This window comes from Colletotrichum scovillei (genome assembly GCF_011075155.1).
Source record: "Colletotrichum scovillei strain TJNH1 chromosome Unknown Contig00003, whole genome shotgun sequence".
Taxonomy (NCBI): domain Eukaryota; kingdom Fungi; phylum Ascomycota; class Sordariomycetes; order Glomerellales; family Glomerellaceae; genus Colletotrichum; species Colletotrichum scovillei.
The window spans coordinates 1,693,377-1,713,795 of NW_023336261.1; the positions used below are offsets into that span (position 1 = coordinate 1,693,377).

Sequence of the window (20,419 nt, forward strand, 5' to 3'; positions counted from 1 at the left end):
CCTAGATGTCATTTTGAATTAGAGCGTGTCTATTGGCAGCCATGAGCTGCTCTCACGTAACGGCCTTTCTCCAAGCTGAATGCTGTGATACCTGGATTGGGAAGTTGACGAGCCTCAACAATGGTCGAGAACAAAGAAGGGTAGTATGAAGGAGTAATCTGCCCTGAACATGGAAGTCACTAGCATCGTCGAGGTCCTCTCATGCACCTTTTGTCAGATTCGGCGAAGAGGAAATACTTACCTGTTTTCCTTCACTTGATGGTCGACTTGGTCCAGATAAGAGAGGGTGAAAAGAGAGAAAGGGTGAGAGAAGAGAGGATGGGCGAGACTCCAAGCTGATGGCTCACTTTCTAGCTTTCATTTCATGGGAGGCAATAGTGTAATGGATTGTTTACCATGCAAAGTGAAGTCCACCTTCTTGGAAGGAAGGAAGCTGAGGGTCGCTCCTTCCTTTTCGTGAGTCGTCAGAGGCCTGCCCTTCTACCTCTGCACCTTTCACCTTTCACCTTTTTCAAATTTTCACTTCTCAGGAAGACCTTCACGCAAAACAACAATTTCTCCCTCTCACTTCCGGTCCTCAATCCTACATCTCTGCCCTGATTTCATCACGTCGACGCCGCCACTTCAATTACCTCTGTCTCCTTGGCGACTGAATCGCAGACTTCACTTGGAAGGCTGGGCCTTCTAGATCAGGTAAGCTGAGTTCCCCTCTACATATTTATGACAGTTTTCGATTTGTGAGAGGATTGCTAACTTTTACTTCAGATCGCAACGATGTCTTCCGATAGCGAGCACCCCGACGTTGCTGGCCATGGTGACGAGAGCAAGTCGAGCATCTCTTGTGGCAGATGCAAGAAACCGGGCCACGAGTTGGCAGATTGTTATTACTTGGGTTCTCAAGCCCTCAAATATGGTTTTGTCAAAGGGTGCCCAATGTGCAACACTACCAGCCATTGCTATGACGACTGCAAGCTACTGCCTGCCGGTGGTCACGAGCTACTACAACACCATATGGAATGGCTCGTTCGGCGGCGTCGCCATATGCCTCTCATTTACACGGCAGTTGATGTCTGGATTCTCGTCTTGGGGTTTCCAGATGACGGATGTGGCTATCCCTGGTCTCGTTCATTCACCAAAAGTCTGAAAAGTCGACTTCCCAAGGACGGGGCCCCGTACGATCTCAACGAAGTCGTTGCAGCTATTCATTTGTCTGACAAGTTGACTGAATCTCTTCTTGAAATCAAGCGGCACATCAATTTTACTGTCTACGATTGGCCGAGTAAGAGTCACGATGTAACAAACCTAGTGGGCCGCGCATATATATCTAAGTCCAACAAGTGGGAGAACGGTCAGAAGCACAATTCCGAGTACACCTTGGCATTCGAGATGATTATGAGGCAGAGGAGTGAAGGAAAATACGAGGATAGTCTGACGGGACGGAGACTGAGAGTACTCGGGGCCGTGAGCACATATCCAGCGGTTTTTGCGAAGGAAAGCACCGCATGGGCTCGAGAATTCGGCGACTTCCTTCTTCACGACAAGCCTGGCGGAGTGGATGATGTGGCTTTGCTCAGGGAACTCAGAGATCAAGCAGCCAGTCGGGCAGCAGGTCAATCTCAGTCTCTACCGCCGCAAGAACAGGCACCCAGGCAGTCGCCACCAAAGAGAGAGTCACCGCCCAGTACGCCCAAGACACCGAAGCGACAGCCCCTGCCCAAGCAAGATTCATCATCAGACAGCGACACACGTCTGCTTACTTCTCCGGAGTCTCGCGCCGAGGGGGTGGTGATAATTCCTGCACTGCCGCCTACTGAGGGATCACAGACGAAGCGAGCGTCACCGAAGCGCAAGCGTCCGGCAGCCACCCCAGAGCCTCGCGTCAATGAAAGATTTCCGACATCTTCATCAATACCTCTCAGAGTTCGCCAGCGAATCTGGGCGGCGCTATGTCCAGACAGAGAGTGTGTCGGTGGATACCCTTTTGAGGTTCCCGTACCTCCGATTGCTCGACTCAAAGCTCATGTGATTGACGATCTGGAGGACAACAACTCGAACGGAAATTCAGGCAAGCGACTTCCTCTGGCAAACTACATCCACCCACATGTCACCATCAGCCTTACCCAGCGAGAGCGACCCGACGGCGAGCCTGTTCATACGCTGGTACTTGGCCTGACTAAGGCGACGTCCATGCTGCGCTTCTCCCGGCTTGGACTGCTCCAGGCCTACGACATGGCCGTCTGCTGGGCGTCTAAGGTCGATAAAGACGGCGTTAGCTTCTCTCTTCGAAGCGCTTTTGATGGCTGCAATGCGGTGACGGAGAGCTTTGCGGGGGACAAGATGCGCATCGAGGAGATGGCTGAGCTGGAGAAGCAGATTGAGAGACTGGCGCCCCGATGTTCGCAATTTGAAATGGTGGTGGAGCGCATCAAGGACTGGATGGAGAGGAGCGGACACAAGACCCAGCATACGTCCCGAGAGGCCTGGAGCGATACGCTTCGCAAGTGGTGGGAAGATGAGCATGATGATGTGGGCGGGCTGAATCGAGAGGAACTGAAGGAGGCTTGTCTGCAGGCCATAGAGGCCAAGATGAAGGAATGGAAGAAGGAGAAGAAGCGAGCCATCGAGGAGCCTGACTCGGACCTGGAGATTATCGAGTCTCCTCCCAAGAAGAAGACTCGGTCGCGTCGGTGTTAAAGCACGATACCGTGATGCGTAGTTAGAGATCAATTCCGAGTAACGTACACCAGATCCCTATTCCAGCAAGTCGTTTACCAGTGTTCCCTTTCCTAGACCCCTTGCTTTGCCTCCTGAATCGGCTCTCCAGTATCTTCCACCGCGTCCTCCTGCTTCCTCCGATCCCTCCTGACCAAGAACCAAATCGCACCAGTAATGAAGAACTGCACCACCATCGTCGCCACAACACTCCTGAACCCACGCCGAAAGTACGGCGCCTCAACAGCAGGAAACTGCAGCAGCTGCGCCCAGGCAACAATGGCCTGCCCAATGGCATTCATCGACGCCGTCACAATGGCGCGCTCCTCGGCGTCCCCGGCCATGGTTATCGTAGCCCACGCCATCGTCAGCGAGGGGATCGCGCCCTCGAACCCGTTGAGCATAAACGCCGCCAGGCGACCGCGCTCGCCGACGTCCCACGCCACGAGCAGGATCACGCCAACCAGCGATGGTACGGTGGCGGCGACGGATAACCCCGCGAACCAGCCCGTGCGATCGGCCACGGCGCCCGCGGCAAAGGCCGAGACGACGGAGATGGCGGTCGCGACGGTGGGCAGGGTGTTGATCCGCGTCACGGAGTATGTCGCGGGGAAGGCCTTGAGGTAGAGGGAGAAGGGGGACCCGCTGGGCTGAAGGTTCTCGTTCATGATGGTCCACTGCGCGACGAAGAGGTACCAGTGCCAGCGGCGGAACACGCGCCCGAAAATGTCCCGCGAGACCTTGAGCCGCGGCGGCGCCGTCAGGCCCCGGAGGCGGTCGCGCGCGAGGGCGTAGAGGCGCGGCGGGAGCAGCCTCGGCCGCGAGCGCGCGGGGACGTCCGGGAAGACGAAGAAGCCGACGAGGGCGACGGGGATGGTGATGACGGCGTCGACGACGAAGAGCCAGCGCCAGCCGGCGAGGCCGTGGGCGCCGTGGAGGTTGGTGTAGGCGGCGGCCTGGAGGTAGCCGGCGAACATTGTGCCGAGGGGCGCGGCGACGTAGAAGAGGGCGACGCGGCGGCCGATCTCGGCGGGCTTGTACCAGGACCCGATGACGTAGATGATGCCGGTGAAGGAGGAGGACTCGAAGAGGCCGGTGAAGAAGCGCATGGCGTAGACTGTCTGCACGTTGCGCGCCCAGGCGAGGCCGAGGGTGGAGAGACCCCAACCGATCTCGAGGACGGGGAGGACGATGTTGATGGGGTGGCGGGTGAGGTAGTAGCAGGCGGGGATCATGGAGGTGCAGTAGGAGGACCAGAAGACGATGGTCATGTAGTTGAGCTCGTTTCCTTGGAGGTTGAGGTCCTCCTTCATGCCGCTGTGAATTTGTTAGTCTTGGGGTATTGGGAAGGGGGTGCGATGCGGGGTGAAGAGGTTACCTGACGTAGGCGTTGGTGAGGGAGGACTGGTCGAGGTACTTTGTGAAGAAGCAGAGACAGCCAAACACGAGGATCAACAGGTCCAGACGGAGGACGAGTCTTTTTTCTGCGCTGGGCGTGTCTTTGGAGTGCCAGCGGATCGCCGTCATGAAGCAAATCCACGGGCCGTCACGGGATGTCTGGCTTTCATCGTGAGTGTCTGCTGGGTCTGCGGCCGCGACGGGAGGCGACTTTTCCTCGAGTGAAGCCATCGCCAGTGTCTGAAGCACTGACTAGGGAGAGCAATTCAAGTTCAGATCCGAGCCCATCACCAAAAAATCCTTCTTATGGCCGGGGGCCTGAGCCTGCTGCGAGGTCGCAGAGTTGTCGGCACTCGCAACATGACCGATCGCATCAGTCCCGGCATTTTACAGCTCGTTTCCCCGTTTCGGCCAACATCCGCGCCGTTGGTTGGGTTGCGACAATGGCGCAATGGTAGCCCACTATGGCACATGGTCCAATCCCAGCTGTCTACCTCCTCTGCAATGCCACCGTCTCTGCAGCTTTCCTGATGGTCATGCTTTGAGTCGTAGGGTGGAGTTATGATAAGATCCTTTACAAAGAACCCTGATAATCGATGTGACCGGGCTAAGCTTTTGTGGCGTCTGGACCGATGGCCAAAGCGGAGACACCGTTTCTAAGAGGCAGTTGTTCGGAGCCGGATCCCGAAGCCTAGAGCCGATTAAGCAACTTCACTTGGACAGACGTGCAAAAAGACTCCGCTTGATGAACCGCAAACCCAAAAACTTTTGTATATCATCCGTTGACCCCGGGGCATATCCCTAGACATCCAATAATTAAGCAGTACCTCTCAGCCCCCATTCGCTACAACATCCTAAACCAAAAACCCCCTGCGCGCCTTCACCGGCGCCCTACCGCGGGCCAGCAACGCCTTCTTGGCATTGACAGAATACTTCTGCGCCTTGGGCGCCAGCCTCTCGTCCTCCTTCTTGACGGTCCGGAACACGGTCGTGCCGACGACCTCGTCCCTGGGCGCGCGGGCCTCGCGCAGGAGCTGTGCCTCCGCCGTCTCGAGCTTCCGTGCCTTGCGGGGCTTGCGATCCCCCGCCCCGTCCTCGCTCTCGCCGTCGTCTTCAGAGTCGGACTCGAGGAATTCGGCCGGGAGCTCCGAAGGGAGATCCAGCCTCTTCCGGCGTCCTGTGGTGGTGGGTTCCCGCGCCAGAGTCTCCGTCTTTTTCTCGCTCTCTTCCTCCGCCTCGTCACTCGACTTCTTCGCCGGTGCCGCGTCCTCTTGAGCCTTGCGCGCCGCGGCCTGTTCCTGGAGCCTGGCGTTGCGCTCCTGGCGCTTGCGCTTCTGGTTGGCTTGTTGTCTGCGCTTTGATTAGAATCCCTGGAAAACAACTCACACAAGACAGCAATACTCACTCTGCAATGGCCTTGTTGGCAGCCTGCGCAGACTTCTTGGCCTGCACGGCGGCCTTGGACGTAGAAACAGCCTCAGGCGCCGCATCCGAGTCGGAATCGTCGTCGTCGCCTCCCTCGGCAACGAGCGCCGTCTTGGCCTCCGCCGCAAGCTGTTCCGCAGCCTCGTGCGCTTCGTCGCCGACCGACTCGGGCGAGGCATCAGAATCCCCAATCTCATCAGTGTCCGTCCTGGGCGCGGGTTGCTCGGCGCCTGTGATGATCTGCTTCTCCTTGACGTCCTGCGCGCCCGCAGCCGCGCCCGCTTCCGATTTCAGCTCAACGACAAAGGAGGCCCTCTTTTTTGATGATGACGATCGGCTGGTCTCATCCTTCTTGTTGGCGGCCGGCTTGCCCTCCTTTGCCCGCACCGGGAGCTTCTGCTTCTTGGTGGTCGCAGCTGCGGCGGGCGCCTCGGCGGCTGTGCGCTTCCCGTTCCGTGTGGTGACCATTGTGAATGTGAACCCTTGAATATGTCGAGGGCGGTTGCTCGTTCTGAGCGGCTGGCCGTGAATCCGCCGTTGAATTCAGCGCTTGATGCGTCGTTTATTACACAGACGATGTCGTTCGCAGTCAATGTGATTCAAGATATACTCCTTCAAGAATGCAACTAATTGTGGGTGAGTCGGGATGTGAACTTTTGTCAGTGAGGTGATGAGTGAAGACAGAAATGTCGATGAAATGTCGTCGCGAAAAGGTGTAGTCGCAACTTTTTTTTTTCGAGGTGGAGACTGCCGTCAAGCAGATAGGGTTCGATTGGTTGGTCGTCGTAGACCCACTTCACTGCCGCGGACCTCACTCGAGCTTCCCCGGAGCTTCACTCTCACCTTCTCACTCAACATCGCCAGCTTCAATTCACGACGTCGTCAAGTGTCTCCAAAAAGAAAGTGCAGGCGACTTTTCAGCTTGTAGAAATCATTAAGGCTGTATTTATGGAATTCAAAACGCGCACTGGGTCGCACTTCGATAACCGATAAATCACCGGCGATCGCGCCACATCTCATCTCATCTCATACTCACCTCCCCTACACCATCGCCAACCATGTTCCGCCTCGTGACAAATCCCACCCGCATCAGCGGCGTCAGAAGACATCTCCTAGCCGGCCTCTCCACGCCGTCATCATTACCATGGGCCCTTGCGGCACCGTCACCACCACCACCGACAACGATGTCGACGACGACAACGAGGACGCTAAAGACAAAGAGCAAACTCCGGCCCCTCCCGGGCCTCAAAAAGTCGAGCGCCAGAGAGGAGAAGCCGAAACCCCGGGACGTCGTCTTCGAGCCCCGGTCTCTCACCGAGTTCAAGATTCTGCTCCGCGAGATCCGCTACATGAGCGTCACGGCGGAACGGGCCCACGACGTCTACATGAAGTACATGAAAGCCCTCGCCCGGTCCGATAAACCACAAGACTGGCAAAAGGCATTCGTCAAAGGTTCGCAAACCCTTCCCTTACCCGTTCACCACCTCACGCACAAACGCTAACGAACCCCGCAGAAAACAACATCACGGCGGGCGAACTCCACCAGACCGCCGGCCTCCTCTACTTCACAAACACCAACGTCGAGTCCGAAGTCATCCTGCAGTTCAGCATGATGGAGACGGCCGCCGGCCTCGGCTACGACCCGGCCGCCCTGACCCTCGGCCGCCACCTCTACCTCGCCGAGGGCAAGAAGAACTACTACGACTGGGACAACCCGCGCTGGCGGCACACCCGCACGCGGTGCCTGGCCCTCATCGCAGAGGGCCGCGACGCGAACGCCATGGTCGTCGCCGGCCTCCGCCACCTCCACCGCAAGACGGAGCGCGACGACTACCTCGCCCTCGAGGCCTTCACGCAGGCCCTCGCGCTCGGCAAGGACGCCGCCTACTTTGACTGGATGTGCTCCGCGCTCGAGGGCCAGGGCGACGCGTACCTGCGGCTCGGCGAGAAGGATAAAGCCAAGGACACGTTTCAACATCTGGGCAAGCTGGGCTACGCGCGGGGGTGGTCGCGCCTGGCTGACATGTGCCCGGACGACAAGGGCGTAGGGGCGTGGCTGTTCATGGCGGCCGGGGCGGGCATCCCCGGTTCGTACCAGAAGCTGGTGGACTATTGCGAGAAATGGCGCAAGATTTGCGCCTCGGACGAGAAGTGGGCAGCCTACTGGGAGCGGCACGCTGCAGAGTGGACGCGGATATTAAAGGCTCATATCGCCAGAAAGAAGTTGAATAAATCCGAATAGGTAATTCGCTGACGTGTATATTATGTACAACTAAATATCTACTCACGCCGGCCGACGTTGCCCGTGATGCATTAAACTAAGCATACTCCTGCCTGTCCTTCCACCCGGGCTGGAGGTAGCTCCAGTCGCGGTTGAACTTGAAATCCGTCTGGTACTGCCCGTATCGCACCAGCTTCAGCCCGTCCAACTTGGCACCCGCGTCGGTCTGCGCCCACAGGCTGACGGCCAGGGTGTTGCGGCCGCGGTTGTTGAGCACGCCCGGTGGCACAGGGAACCGTGTCTGCGGGCCAATGTGCGGGACGTATTTGCCATACTGGTACCCGTTGATCCAGAACATGACGCGTGCCGTCGTTCCTGCGGGCGCGGAGAACTCGATGCCCAGCGGCGCGTCCAGGTCCGAGTCGATGTTGAGCGTGAAATCCGTGACGTAGAAGCGGATGCCCGCGCCGGAGAGACCGACGAGCGGGGACTCGGGCTTCCAAGAGGAGCCGGTGGGCGCAAAGCCGGGCAGGTGCCAGCCCAGGCGCTCCGGGTAGAGGCCGCCCTCGTTCATGGGTCCGCGGACGGGATCGATGTTGGCCTCGCCGCCGGCTGCGCCCGCCAACTTCCACAGCTTGAAGCCCGTGTTGGTGCGTGTGCTGCCGGGCTGCAACTGGGCGCCGAGGATGCCGCGTGGGTTATTGATACCCTGGGCTGTCGAGGCCTGGTCGTGGCCATGGTAGTCGACCACAACCGTGACGACGTTGTTTTTCTCAACCAACGCGGACCGAGGGAACGTGAGGGTCTTGTTGGTTGTCGTTGCGGAAGCGGACCCAACATCGCCGCCGAGGAACTTCCCATTCACCCAAGCCGACCATCCGAACGCCAAACCGCCCGAGGCCGTGATATTGACCGAGGTGGCGTTGGCGCCGTCAAAGTAACCGCGGTAGATCTTGGCACCCGAGTAGAAGCCATAATCGGAGCTGTAGAGCACCGGTAGCGTGACTGGGGCGTACGGGCTAGGCGTCGTCGTCTTGTTGCAGACGGTCCATCGGGAATCGTCGTAGTCGGGCGCCGCTTCGGGAAGGGCTTCGGCCGCGCGCCAGTTTGACAGCTCGGGGAGGGTCACAGCACGGTCCTCGGCACCGGGAATCTGAGCAGTGAAGGAACCGTACGCAGTCTTTGTGGCGGCCAAGCGCAGGCCATTCCAGTCAATGGTTTCGATGGGCTTATCGCCGACGTAGGCCTCAATCGTTGTGGCCTTGTCGCTGTCACCAGAGACGTGGAGGACGCCGTGAGAGATGCTGGCGCTTCTGACGAGGTAGGGGCCCTGGATGAAGAGCTGCTCGTCGGGCTTCACAGTAGGGTTTGACGTTGTCGGGGGCGCCCAGAAACGCCACGCCGACTTTTGCTCAAGCAGGTAGACGAGAGCGCCGTTGGAGAATTTGACCACCGTGGAACCGGCGACCTGCTTCCACGTAAAAGCCGAATGGTTACCGTTTGTCGTCTCCTGCAAGTCCGTGTCGCCAAACACCTCAAATGTGAGGTCGCTTGCGTCCTTGAAGGCGAACTCTCCTGTCTGGCCCTCTTGGAGGTAGAAGACGAGCACCTCAGTGTCAAAGAGGCCATAGGTAGCAATGTCCGCCGAGGCGTACAGCAGAGTGTGCTTGCCAAAGGCGTAATCCGTGACGAGAATCTTGCTCTGGCGACCGTTGAGTACAACGTTCGGGACGGTAACGGGTCCGCCTGTCGTGTTGAGGGTGACATCGAATTGGATGGGGGTCATGGACTTGGTGCTGGCTTGCTGCACGACGGTAAAGCCAGCCTGGGTATCAGGATTACGGAGAACCCAGCTAAAGGCCGAGGATGAAGAAAGCTAGGGGCGTTAGCAGGAATATTATGGAGAGTCCGCGCGACTTACACTGTAGCCAGTTCCGTTCCCAATCATCTCAACCTTGAGCAGATCCGACGAAACTCTGGTGAAGAGGCCAATGAGCTTCGTCTGGAAGAGCTTGGTCCACTGCTCGCGGGTCTCGCGGAGAGGGGCGCTGTAGTCGTAACTCGTGTAGACCTGAGGTGCGGCGGCTGCTCTTGTTAGTCTCTGCAGTGCTTGTATCCGCGTAGTACTCACAGTGTCCCCAGTTCGTTCCGCCGTAGCTCATGTAGATGCTCAGCAGGGTCACGCGCTGGCCGATGTTGTTCTTGTAGTAAACGTCCGCAAAGGCCGGGTCGTGCTCCGAGGCACACTGTTGTGCATGTCAGCTCACAACCCGCCAACATTTCAGAGCACACGCACCTGGTCATAGAAAGTCGGGCTTCCCCAGTTGGAAAACCAACCGCCCTCAAACTCGGCGAGGTAGCTCGGCTGCGTGAAGGAGTAGTTGGAGAACCACTGAAAGTAGGTCCGGACGACGTTGAAGCCAACCGTCGGGTCGGTGCAGGAGAGGGCGCCTGGGTAGCTGTCGAGTCCGTAGACGTTGACGGCGCCGCCGACGTTGTTGTAGTCTGTGGACCACGACCGCGATCGCATGCCCTTTTCGTTGTGCGTCAGCGGGACTACGATGCCGGCGTCGTGGAACGCCTTTTTCAGCTGTTCCATGTAGATGACCGAGGTGTGGTCGGGGGAGTAGACACTCTCCTGGTACTCGTTCTCGACTTGGTTCAAAATAACGGGCTGGGCTTGTCAGCGGGCTGCAGATGAACGGGGACGAAGGCACCTACGCCGCCGTTTGTGATTTGGTTCGCGGCGATAATCTTGCCCACTTGCGTGATGAAGGGGAGCCACCCGGCCTGGTACCGCTCGTCAGAGGTTCTGATTTTGCCGAAGCGACCGTCAGAGCCCCAGAGAGCGAGGCCGCCGCCGTTGGTTTCGGCCTGGACGTGTTAGCCTCTTGACATGGTCGAATATGCTAGATCCTCACATTGCAGTAGGGGCCGGCTCTGGCGATGACATAGAGCCCAGCCTCTTTGCAGTAGTCGAATAATCGCTGAATGTTCTTGCCCGCCGTCTCAAAGTCGTAGACGCCCTCGGCAGCCGAGTGGTACGACCAGAAGAAGTAGATGCTGAGAGGCAGTGTGAGCGTTCTGGCGTCTTGATTGCATACAGGCGGCACTCACCTCACGGTGTTGAAGCCATTGGCCTTGAATTTCTGCAGAATATCCTTTTTGTCGAAGGTTTAGTATGTAAAGGGAGGTCCTCGACAGGCTTAACTCACGGGCCACAATTCGGGGACGGCTGCGTGGGAGAAAAGGGTTAGTTGCGAATCGAGACCAGAGGTTGGAGTTTCTTACGCGTTCTCTGGTAGTGAAATTCGGCAGAGCTGTCATCAGTCAACACCTAACCCCAGACTCGATTGATGGGATGACACGAACAGGATGTACGTCCGGGTATCGTTAATGACGAGACTGTACTTGTCCCACGACACCACGTCAGTGAGGCCGTTGTCAGTCGCCCAAGCCCCGGATGCAAACAGCCAGATCAAGGCCGTCAAAGCCCGGTGAAAACGCATGACAGCACAACCTTGGCGGGTTCCAGATTTGTAGATGTGCGGATCGAGCGAGAATGGCGTTGCATTCTAGATCTGCTCTGCTGCGAACCACGCGGGAACGAACCGACTGATAAACGATCGTGAGCCCATCACTGTCAATCACAGGCAGCCGGCCATCAATCCCAGTCGCGGAAATGAGGACCGAATGCGACATCACGAAGAGCTGCATGGCTTCCCTCCCCACAGGCGCAGACCACCAGCTCTTCATTCTAGTTTCCAGCAATCAGATGCTCGAGGTCTGGCCGTCATTACTTCATTGCGGGGTATCCCGGTCACCGTTCCTGTGTAGACTGCGTGCCTCGCGTGAGAGTAACGCAGGAACCGCGGTGGCCTCGCCCGTACTGTCGCGCAATTCTTCCGCTGGTCCTTGCAAGTGTAATCAAACTGCGAGCCGCACGCGTCCGGCGCAAGGGAAGATGCCATGTTGAGCTGCCCGTTTAGACCATGGTTCACAAAGAGAATGAAAAAAAAGATGAGAGCTCGGCGTTGCTTGGGCCGAAATGTTTGGTCGATTGCGGGGTCGCCCAATGATCAGCTGGAGATCAGAGGGGCCACCCGAGCTTTCCCCCAGATGCCAGTGGAAGCGTGCCTGTCAGAATGTGGGAAAGCACGCAGACAAGCTTTTTGGGGCATCACCCCGATGTCTCTCGGCCGGTCCTTCCGGGCAACCCAAGCACCAAGTTCTCACCATCCCTCTCTGTACGTGTGCATCGCATATATCTGGACCTGGGCCATGGACACTTCTCACTACCCATTGTCGGGCCTTACGAGATTTGCTTGAGGATTGCGTTTGATCATGGCACATGGAGCTGCCCCAAAACTTCCTCCTACGCTTACCTCGAGGAACCATCTTCATTGGACAATGATGAAATCCAGGCAAAAGGTGCTGGCAGTCTCTGCATCTGGTTTTGAAATCAACCTCCCGAGTTCGTCTTACGAACTGTAGAGATTGTACAGCGCCTCTGGAACCACACTGCGATGCCTACGCCTCGCATCGCCTAGTCGCGACTCTACAAAAGATCCATCTTACCAGGCCTCACCAAGCCCTCTGATTACAGTCCGTCGATGGCGGGAGCTTCTCGACTTGAACAGATCGCTCCTTTGTTGAAGCTGCGGTCCTCTTGAAAGCACGAGTCGACAACAAATCGTGTTTGAACGCGCAGTGGCCGTACAGGAGACGACCCAGCATTCAAGCTCCAGTCCAGCTGAAGCAAGAAGAACATGATCCACGACTTCCACGGCGTAATGCGCACAGTTGCACTCAGCTTCATCTCCAGCCGATGGGCCGAACGAGTGCCCAAAGGAGAGACTGACGGTCTGCAGTAAATAGTCGATGCGCCAGTCGAGCTCATGTCTTCAACTGAAGTCTGAACGCAGAACAACAGTCTACGAACATAACCGCGAGGTTTCCAAAACGCTTGTCGAGAAGCGTATTCCGCCAGGTCTTGTCAATGATGGTTGGAGGGTTGCAAGGAGACAATCTCTCTACCAGCCATGCTCCGCTAGCAAAGCACTCCTCTCTGGACACTCGCAAAAAGGCCGACGGCATCGTAGATTGTAGGGCAGTGATCTCGCACATGATCAGCATTGCGGGATGGGTAGCTCATTCAGCGCTGCATCATGTCCAGTCCTTGAGGCAGTCTCGATGAGTTCACGCAACACCCCATCCCTCCGGCATCACATATGCTGCAAACGCGAACGACCGAGGCTGACCGAGCTCGTCTAGACACTTCGCTATCAATGTTTGCGAGCTTCACGGAACCATGGACGTAGTATCAGCTGAAGCAGCAGGACAAGATCGCATTTCTAGCTTCGGTACGGGGTACCAATCAAGAGCGCGTCGCAAACAGCACCAGAGGCCCGACTCTCCGTATATCATGACGTGCTGAGTTCGGGCTGCCACCTGTTCCAGGCTATATCCAGCCACAGTATACCCCTTCTGGGCCTCTCGATCCCGTTCCGGATTCACGATGAACTCTCATCTCCCATTCGCACAGCAGCCGGGCGACGCCGTACTCCTACCTCCAAGCAGGGCGGCCTGCAACTGACTCGAGGCATATCTTGGCCGTTGCAAAACCACACTTGGACTGCAAGGCTGCAAGTTGCAACGGCAAGCTAGAACCTGTCAACCACAGCCCTGCATATCCTCCTCCCTGGTTGACTTCACTGGTGAATCGATAGCGCCAAAGCTTCGGTGACCCCCTGAGGGGAGGAGTACACCTTGCACCAGCCTCCTTAACAGCTTTCGCGGGTAATAAAGCAGAAACTTGATGCGAGATGCCCCGTACGTTTTCTTTCCCTCGGGGGAGCAGGGGCTGGTCGTGCCGCTGGCAACGGACCGGGGTAGGCGAAATACAAAGGGAAGCGAAATGTAACGGCAAAGGGATGCATTTTAGCCCCCTTTCCAAGCGATGATGGAACCTGGTAGGCCAATCCCCTTCATCAAATCTTAATATCAACTCCCCGAAGCCGTTGCCATTTTGCTGCATTTGGTCAATTTGCCTCGCCCCGGATTCCCAGGTCTGCCACGCAGCACCCTGGGATGCCGCGCGGGAGCCGGAGAATATCCCATACACACATATCCGTACGGGAATTGTGCAGCGCCGCAAGAGCAAAGGCGGAAGATGTCGGGCGACTTCGGCCTCGACCTCGACCTCGATTCTAGAGAAATTTGAACACCTACGACGAACTTGACCGACTGTGGGGGCCACCGGTGAGTCGCCGACCTCGAGAGACAGAGCGCATGTGCTCGGTCGCATGCACCAGCCTCGGGCAAACAAGTGCTGGCCGTCCACGATGGTTGTGACCGATGACGAGCCGGCGGCGGTGGCCACAACCGTGCTATGGCGGAGTAGGAGGCACAGACTTGGACAACGTCCCGGCGCCCCGATACAACTGCACTGGCTGGACTTGGACCATCGTGGGATCTACCCGACGGGTCTGCAGGTTACCGCGAGCGATGGCGGGATGAAGTGTTCTTGAACTGCCTGCGCGATGGCCGACATGTGCTTCCGAGCATCACTTGACGACGGCTGCACGGCTGGCATCTAAATAGACACCTATCAGTACGTAATGAAATGTTGCCAGCGCATCCTCTCTCTCGCGGCCACAGCATGACCTCGCCTGAATCCCACAACCAGAGAAGTGAAGTCCAATACACATGGCGCCATCTAGAAACTGTCGACCACGTGTAGTTGCATCGATCCGGCCAGACAGCAGCTATCGAAGTAGAAGATGCTTCCGGAATGGGAGAAACGAAACAGGAACCGTTAACCGGAAGCCCAACATGTCTGGTAGATCCCCACGTGGCGGGCGCGCGCTGCTTGCCATCGTGCCGTTTCAGTTGTTCCTGGACAAAGAAGACGACGGTAGCATCAAGCTACCTGTGGTGAGTTGCAACGCTCGCCCGTTGTGTGCGCACGCAAGCCGCAAACGGCCAATGGCCTAGCCAGATTTTGACCCTCTTTGGGCGGGCGACTAAGACGAAACTCTGGTGCTGGAGCGCCGTGCGAACCTTTTCCTTTTTTTCCAAAATTGGCAACAGAAGGATCGGAGCCGTTGACAAGTGCTGTCGAAAGAACATGGAGAAGCAGAATTTTTTCTGGCCTCCTTTCTTTTCGTTTCAACCCCGTCAAACATGTGTGCGGGCTGACACGTTGTGGGTGGACCTGGGAGCGGTTCGCAGAAGAGCGGGCGGACGGACGGCAGACAGACGTGGGCACGCAGTGATGCCATCTGCACCGAGGGTTTAACGTTTTGTCCAAGGTGCGGTCATGGCGGGGATATCCCCTCGAACCCCCAGAATAACACCGAGTCATTGCCAGCAAAAGCCGACTTTTTGTTCACTTGGTTGCCCGAGCTGTGACTGCTTGTGGTTTGTGCAGATGAGCCCCTCTTCTGACAGCGGCTTTTCCAAGCAAGATCCTAGAGTCAACTGCGAATGGGAAGACTCGGCAAGGCGTAACGGCCGGTTCTCGACGAGATTGCTTCTTCTCGGTGCTGATTGCTGCGAAGAAGTTTGAAATCTGGGCCGTACTCCGCAACAAGTGGAATTAATGACTCTTTGGCGTCCGCTTCCCCTCTTGACGTCGCCGCTCGCGTGGTGGGAACAGCAGGAGCGGGAAAAAGTTGATCGGGGCAGAAAAGGACTCAAAATGACAAAGCAACCGGCTAAAGGTACTTTGGAAGGATACCCAATGGGCGCAACGCTGTAAGTGGGCAAAAAGAAAATTGGACCGCCACTCCACCAGAGGTGCGGCAGCGTGAGCCCTAAACGCAGGTACAAGACACATCTGGGCCCGGCATTCTTCGTCTGAACGAGATGCGACGAATGAGATGCGACGGATTTGCTGCGATCCCATGGGGCCGCGGAACGGCGAGCGGTCGCCTCAGCATCGCATCGCAGCACATCGGGACTAGGGTCAGGTACATCCGGTACGTATCGTTGACGAGAACTCTGCATTCGCAGCAAGGCCGACGCAGGGCACAAACTCTGTGCGGGCGTAGGACGGAGACGTTGAGCTGAAGAGACACTAGGCACATTGTGTGTCAGTCAATGGCCATCTTCCGACCCTCCATCGCAAGAGCACCCTTTGTTTGTACCTAGGTATTCGTACGGGGCTGAGGCAGAATTAGACGAGAGACAGAGACTCACCAGTGCCGGCCGGCGGCCCAATGGCGAGGCACCAACATGCCAACCACAGGGCCTGTCTCATCTCTAATCCATCTCCCATCGACGTGAGAGATGACGAGCAGCGGGGGAGGCGTGGGCTGGGCGTCTCTGATTGGAAAGCGTCGGAGAAAAAGGAAGCAGGAATAGAAGATGTGGAAATGCGCCGTCAGCCCCCAAAAGAGCGCCGGCGTGCGCCCAACAGGCTGGCTGCCGCTGGCGGCCGGGGATTGATCAGCACGGCAACAGGTCTGCAGACAGTACTCCGTACCATGCTCCGTCCTCACATGAGTAGCCTGTACTTTGTACTGTAGGATACTCCGTATTCGTAGATTCATTCTCCGAGATGAATCTCAGATGCGTTCTTTCGTCATCGGCGCCGCTTCTTCCACTTGTTCCAAGGCCCAAGAAGTTCCAGGCTTCTGGCCGTGGATCTAATTCCCGCAGGCCCCGTCGAGCACGTTGGATCCTGGCGGACCTCCGGCCTTGTCGCTCGTGTCAGGCCTTGTCGAGCCTTGTCAATGTCGTGCCCTGCCCTGTCGTGCCGTCCTCTCGCTTGCCGGGGAAAAGGCAAATTGCAAGCCTGCTGCAGCCTGTGCCTGGCTGGGACAGCGAGGCCCATTCTTGGCCAGGGCAGTGTCGTGGAAAAGTGTGGCCATGTGGAGAGACACGGAGTCGAGGAGTGGAAGCCGTGGTGGACCATGGCCCAAGGCTTCACAAGTCAAGACCCAGGAGTCAGTCAGGACTCAGGACAACATGGGGCGAAATTTGGTGGAGAGGAGGAAATGAAAAGTCGTCGAATCAAGGCAGCGGGTTGGTAACAGCGGGAAGGGAGCTGGGGCCCACGGCTGGCATGAGGTGTGTGCGGGAACTTGGCCGGGAAGGCAGGGACGCCTTGGAGTCAGAAAAGACGTTGGAAGGAGCCTGGAAGGTCTTTCCTTGTGAACGTCCTATGTGAGGTACATTCATACCTCAGGCAGTGTGTAGTCCGTACATCTGTAGGTACCCCGTTATCTGGTAGGTAAGGTACCTCTGTGAGGTGGTTGGCAGGAACAGGCAAGGTAAGATAGTCGTCTGGCCCTCAGGCAGAGACATGCGCTACGTATCCCTCGCGCCATGGCTAAGGAGGTACCTTGAGCCTTGAGGAAAAGTAAGGTAGGTACGGGGTATGGCACTGTAGCATCTGCCATTGTTTCAAGGTCTTTTCTCGTCCCTTCATTAGAGCCCTCCTTGCTCCTTTTGGACCTTTGGATGGAGAATGGATTCCATTGCGCCGAGAAGAGGTTGAGCATTGATATACACGGAGTGCACTATGCACTTGGCTTGCCTCGCATTGGCCTCGTCTTTTTCAGTGTCAGCATCTGACCTGGCAACGTCCTCCTTATTCGCACTCGAGACACTCTCCCAAGGTAAGGTAAGGTAGACAGACTCCCACAGGTGACAGAGCTGAGCGGGGAGGCATCCCACTGCTGGCAGGCGTGCGTCATTTTCGTCCTCCGAGACTTTCCAACTCCAGCAGGAGCCGAGAATAGAAGATTTGAGACAAGTCCCTGGCGACTCGCGAGGAGCAGCAGGAGCAGACACCCCCGGGCTCCTGCCCAGTCATTTGGGTCCGTCGGGAATTAAGGCGGCAGGAAAATCTCGAGGTACTTCCGTCCCTGGTGCCTTCCTGCACATCTTCATGTACCCAAGGCACCTCTGATATTGTATCATTTTACGCTTTTTGCACCCATGGAAAACTCTTCGTCGATAGATCGCCTTCCCTGTCTCTGCCATTGCCAAACCTGGATCTTCGTCTTGTTTTTTGGCGAGTCGTCGTCGAGTCGTTGGTGTCCCGATAGAGGTTAGACAGTTACATTCCAACGACAAAACTGAATAGCGTCTCCCCAGAAAATCTCGAAAATCTCTTTTACCAACTCGGGCAGCCGGGCTGGCCCTCTTTGGGGGCCGAGTCAGTTCGGCCAGGTTCGGGATCTAGATGCGCTCTGCGTCACTGGCAACTGGGCTGGGAGCCTGGTCCTACGCAGGACTCTTCAACCAGAGAAGACCATTTCTCGGAGACAGCTCCAGCTCCAGCTCCAGCTCCAGCTACCAATGTTTATCTGACCGTCTGCACAAGGTCAAAGCCATAGGTAGCGCACCGGGGGAACGGCACAACCGCCCTCTTGTTATGCAAACTTCCCCTCTGCAGAACATGGACCACCCATGCGACCGAGTTCTCTCCGTCGCCTGTTGGTCAAAGCAAGACCCCTCAGGTCTCTCTCGACCCCTTCTCGCCCCTCTTCGCCCCCTCAGGTACGCCGCCAGCTCTCCACTGAAGGCAGCCGGAAGCCGCTATTCTGTACCTACCTTAGTCTACGTAGTAAGGTACGGAGGCAGAGAGACGCTCAAGAGGGAACACCCCTCTGTCGAAACAAGAGAGCACTGGCTTTTTGCCTCCGCTTTCTCCTGGCACCAGTCAATTGCCATGCCAACGGGTGGATGGCTCACTACCTCTAGCTAGGAGTTGCCCTCACTTTGTTGACACTCGGCGACTCAGCAGTCGAGCAACCAAAGTTTGAACCCCGTCCAACGTCGCAAGTGTCTTGAAGCTATCGCCGACTGCGCCTGACGGCCACTTGTCCATGACGGAAAAGTGTCAGCTTGTCTTGGATCGGAAGAGCGATTCTGTCTCCCTCTGCTCGCGACCAACCGACAGGGATTCGCGTGTCTCACTCAAAAACAAACAACCAGTCCAAGGAGACGCCACGCATCTCATCGCTAGCCTCGTCGATCATGGCCTTCTGCTTTGGGATAGAAGAAGAGGCACAGCGCCATGGCCCATTGAGGGGCAGAAGTGCCGTAGCTCGCGCCAGGACACCTACTGGCCAGAACGGATTTGACGGAACGATTGATGGCTCGTTGTGTTGATTCACGGATGCAAGGGAGCACCTTCAATTGGCAGCTTCGGGCGATAGCAAAAGAGGACCGGAGATTGTACCTGCACAACCCCCTCACATACGATGCAACCGCAGCTCTCGAGTCCAGCCTTACCCTGCGCCGTCGTCGCCATCTAGTGAGCATCTAGTGTCCATCTCGACACGTCGCTGCGACCATGCCGAAAGCGACACGATGTAAACAAAACTAGCACGGCCCAGAGCCTCACTTGATCAACCACGGGGTCTTTTTCAGCGCCGTCATTTCGCAAACCATGGTGCGAAGCACTCGCCGAGTGGGAACCTCACTTGCGATTGTTCCTGGCAGCCTGGATAGACCCAGATCGTGTCAATGATGGGAAAGGCAAGACGGGCATCGTCGATTGCGCCGGAGCTGGAGCAAAAGCGACATTAGCCGTGCTGGTTAACAACAACACGGACCAGGGATAACCAGGGAAAAGACGGCTCACGCTCCAACTCTGGGCTTATCGGGGACAGCGACCTATATCAGAAAGGAGATGAGTGACGGCGCTTGGCAAAGAAAGACGAGATGCCAAAAACCACGCATTTCGAGACTGGTCTGCTAGACTGGCCTGCTGCCTCAACATATGCCGTCTGCCAGTCAGCCATTGTGCGCCGAGAGTTTCTTTTTTTGGGGCAATCCTACTGTGGCTGACGATGCTTCCCCTCTTGTTTCTTCTTCCAGAAACCGCCGGGTGGGATGACGGATGATTCCCCCTCCCTTTCCTCACGCCATTGTCTCTGGACCTTCGTTTTTCCCATGTTTTATATCGCGCTTGTGGCTTGTCTCTTTCATCTAATCGGGGACGGCGCGGCCAATAATCCCCCGCAGCTCCAGTGTCAGCCCTCGCCATCTCATGCTACCATCGGAAACTAAGGTAGCCAGAGCCTCTCGGCCCAAGATTCTTTCGTCTACGGCTACCTACGAGAGTCTACGGGGAGGAATTATCGAGTCTAGCTGGCACGACATGGAGACACAATCGAATCAACGTGGTCGATTGGAAAGTCGAGTTTGATTGCCACAGGCAGTACGACTTCTGCCGCGGTGCTACAAGTACAAGCAACACAAGGAACGACGAGGTCAGAGAGTACATACATAGCCGTCGCATCGTCCGGTCATGATCCAATTCTCTGACTGGCTCTGTGCACTGGCAGAACAGACACGTACATACAGCGGCAGCGGCAACTGATGAATGGGACGACAGAGCCCTGCATCTCACCTGCTCGTGTCGTGCAGTATTGGTACTTTGTCCACCACCAGCGCAATTCTACGGTCCAGCACATGGGAACGCACGCGCTGAACACACATTGACACGGCACGGCAGCAGCAGCAGTAGCAGCAGCAGCACATCACAGATCCCGAATCATCTCGTCACCGCGGGCCTCACTCCCCTGCCGCCGCGGGCTCCCAGTCCTGGTCCCAGACTCCCAGGTCTCCAGTCAGGATCCCAGACCACACCAGACCCGGACTCTGTCCAGTGTCCCAGGAGCGCACGCCCCCCGGCACGGA

At 57.0% G+C, this 20,419-nt stretch overlaps 5 protein-coding genes across 5 annotated transcripts; 2 read left to right on the top strand and 3 right to left on the bottom strand.

Annotated features, from left to right (window-relative positions):
• Positions 1 to 774: 774 nt before the first annotated feature.
• HER10_EVM0012558 (uncharacterized protein) lies at positions 775 to 2,694 on the top strand (the record flags this gene model as incomplete). The annotated part of the gene is made up of 1 exon (XM_035481951.1): positions 775 to 2,694. The coding sequence occupies one exon, from the start codon at positions 775 to 777 to the stop codon at positions 2,692 to 2,694; it is 1,920 nt and encodes a 639-aa protein (XP_035336678.1).
• Positions 2,695 to 2,786: 92 nt separating this feature from the next.
• On the bottom strand, positions 2,787 to 4,791 carry HER10_EVM0013419 (major facilitator superfamily transporter; the record flags this gene model as incomplete). The annotated part of the gene is made up of 2 exons (XM_035482778.1): positions 4,091 to 4,791; positions 2,787 to 4,029 (listed from the first exon to the last, which is right to left on the bottom strand). Exons 1-2 carry the CDS (start codon positions 4,339 to 4,341, stop codon positions 2,787 to 2,789), a joined length of 1,494 nt encoding a protein of 497 aa, XP_035336758.1. The 5' UTR covers positions 4,342 to 4,791.
• A 173-nt stretch (positions 4,792 to 4,964) lies between these two features.
• On the bottom strand, positions 4,965 to 6,248 carry HER10_EVM0000939 (uncharacterized protein; the record flags this gene model as incomplete). Its single annotated transcript, XM_035470704.1, has 2 exons — positions 5,516 to 6,248; positions 4,965 to 5,460 (listed from the first exon to the last, which is right to left on the bottom strand). Exons 1-2 carry the CDS (start codon positions 6,001 to 6,003, stop codon positions 4,965 to 4,967), a joined length of 984 nt encoding a protein of 327 aa, XP_035335609.1. The 5' UTR covers positions 6,004 to 6,248.
• A 137-nt stretch (positions 6,249 to 6,385) lies between these two features.
• HER10_EVM0011404 (uncharacterized protein) lies at positions 6,386 to 7,777 on the top strand (the record flags this gene model as incomplete). Its single annotated transcript, XM_035480837.1, has 2 exons — positions 6,386 to 6,987; positions 7,050 to 7,777. Exons 1-2 carry the CDS (start codon positions 6,594 to 6,596, stop codon positions 7,775 to 7,777), a joined length of 1,122 nt encoding a protein of 373 aa, XP_035336573.1. The 5' UTR covers positions 6,386 to 6,593.
• A 76-nt stretch (positions 7,778 to 7,853) lies between these two features.
• Positions 7,854 to 11,541, bottom strand: HER10_EVM0012783 (glycosyl hydrolase family 35; the record flags this gene model as incomplete). Its single annotated transcript, XM_035482169.1, has 10 exons — positions 11,129 to 11,541; positions 11,048 to 11,076; positions 10,972 to 10,991; positions 10,874 to 10,917; positions 10,678 to 10,819; positions 10,478 to 10,630; positions 10,053 to 10,430; positions 9,888 to 10,002; positions 9,678 to 9,841; positions 7,854 to 9,632 (listed from the first exon to the last, which is right to left on the bottom strand). The coding sequence occupies exons 1-10, from the start codon at positions 11,263 to 11,265 to the stop codon at positions 7,854 to 7,856; spliced, it is 2,961 nt and encodes a 986-aa protein (XP_035336698.1). The 5' UTR covers positions 11,266 to 11,541.
• Between the last annotated feature and the right edge of the window lie 8,878 nt (positions 11,542 to 20,419).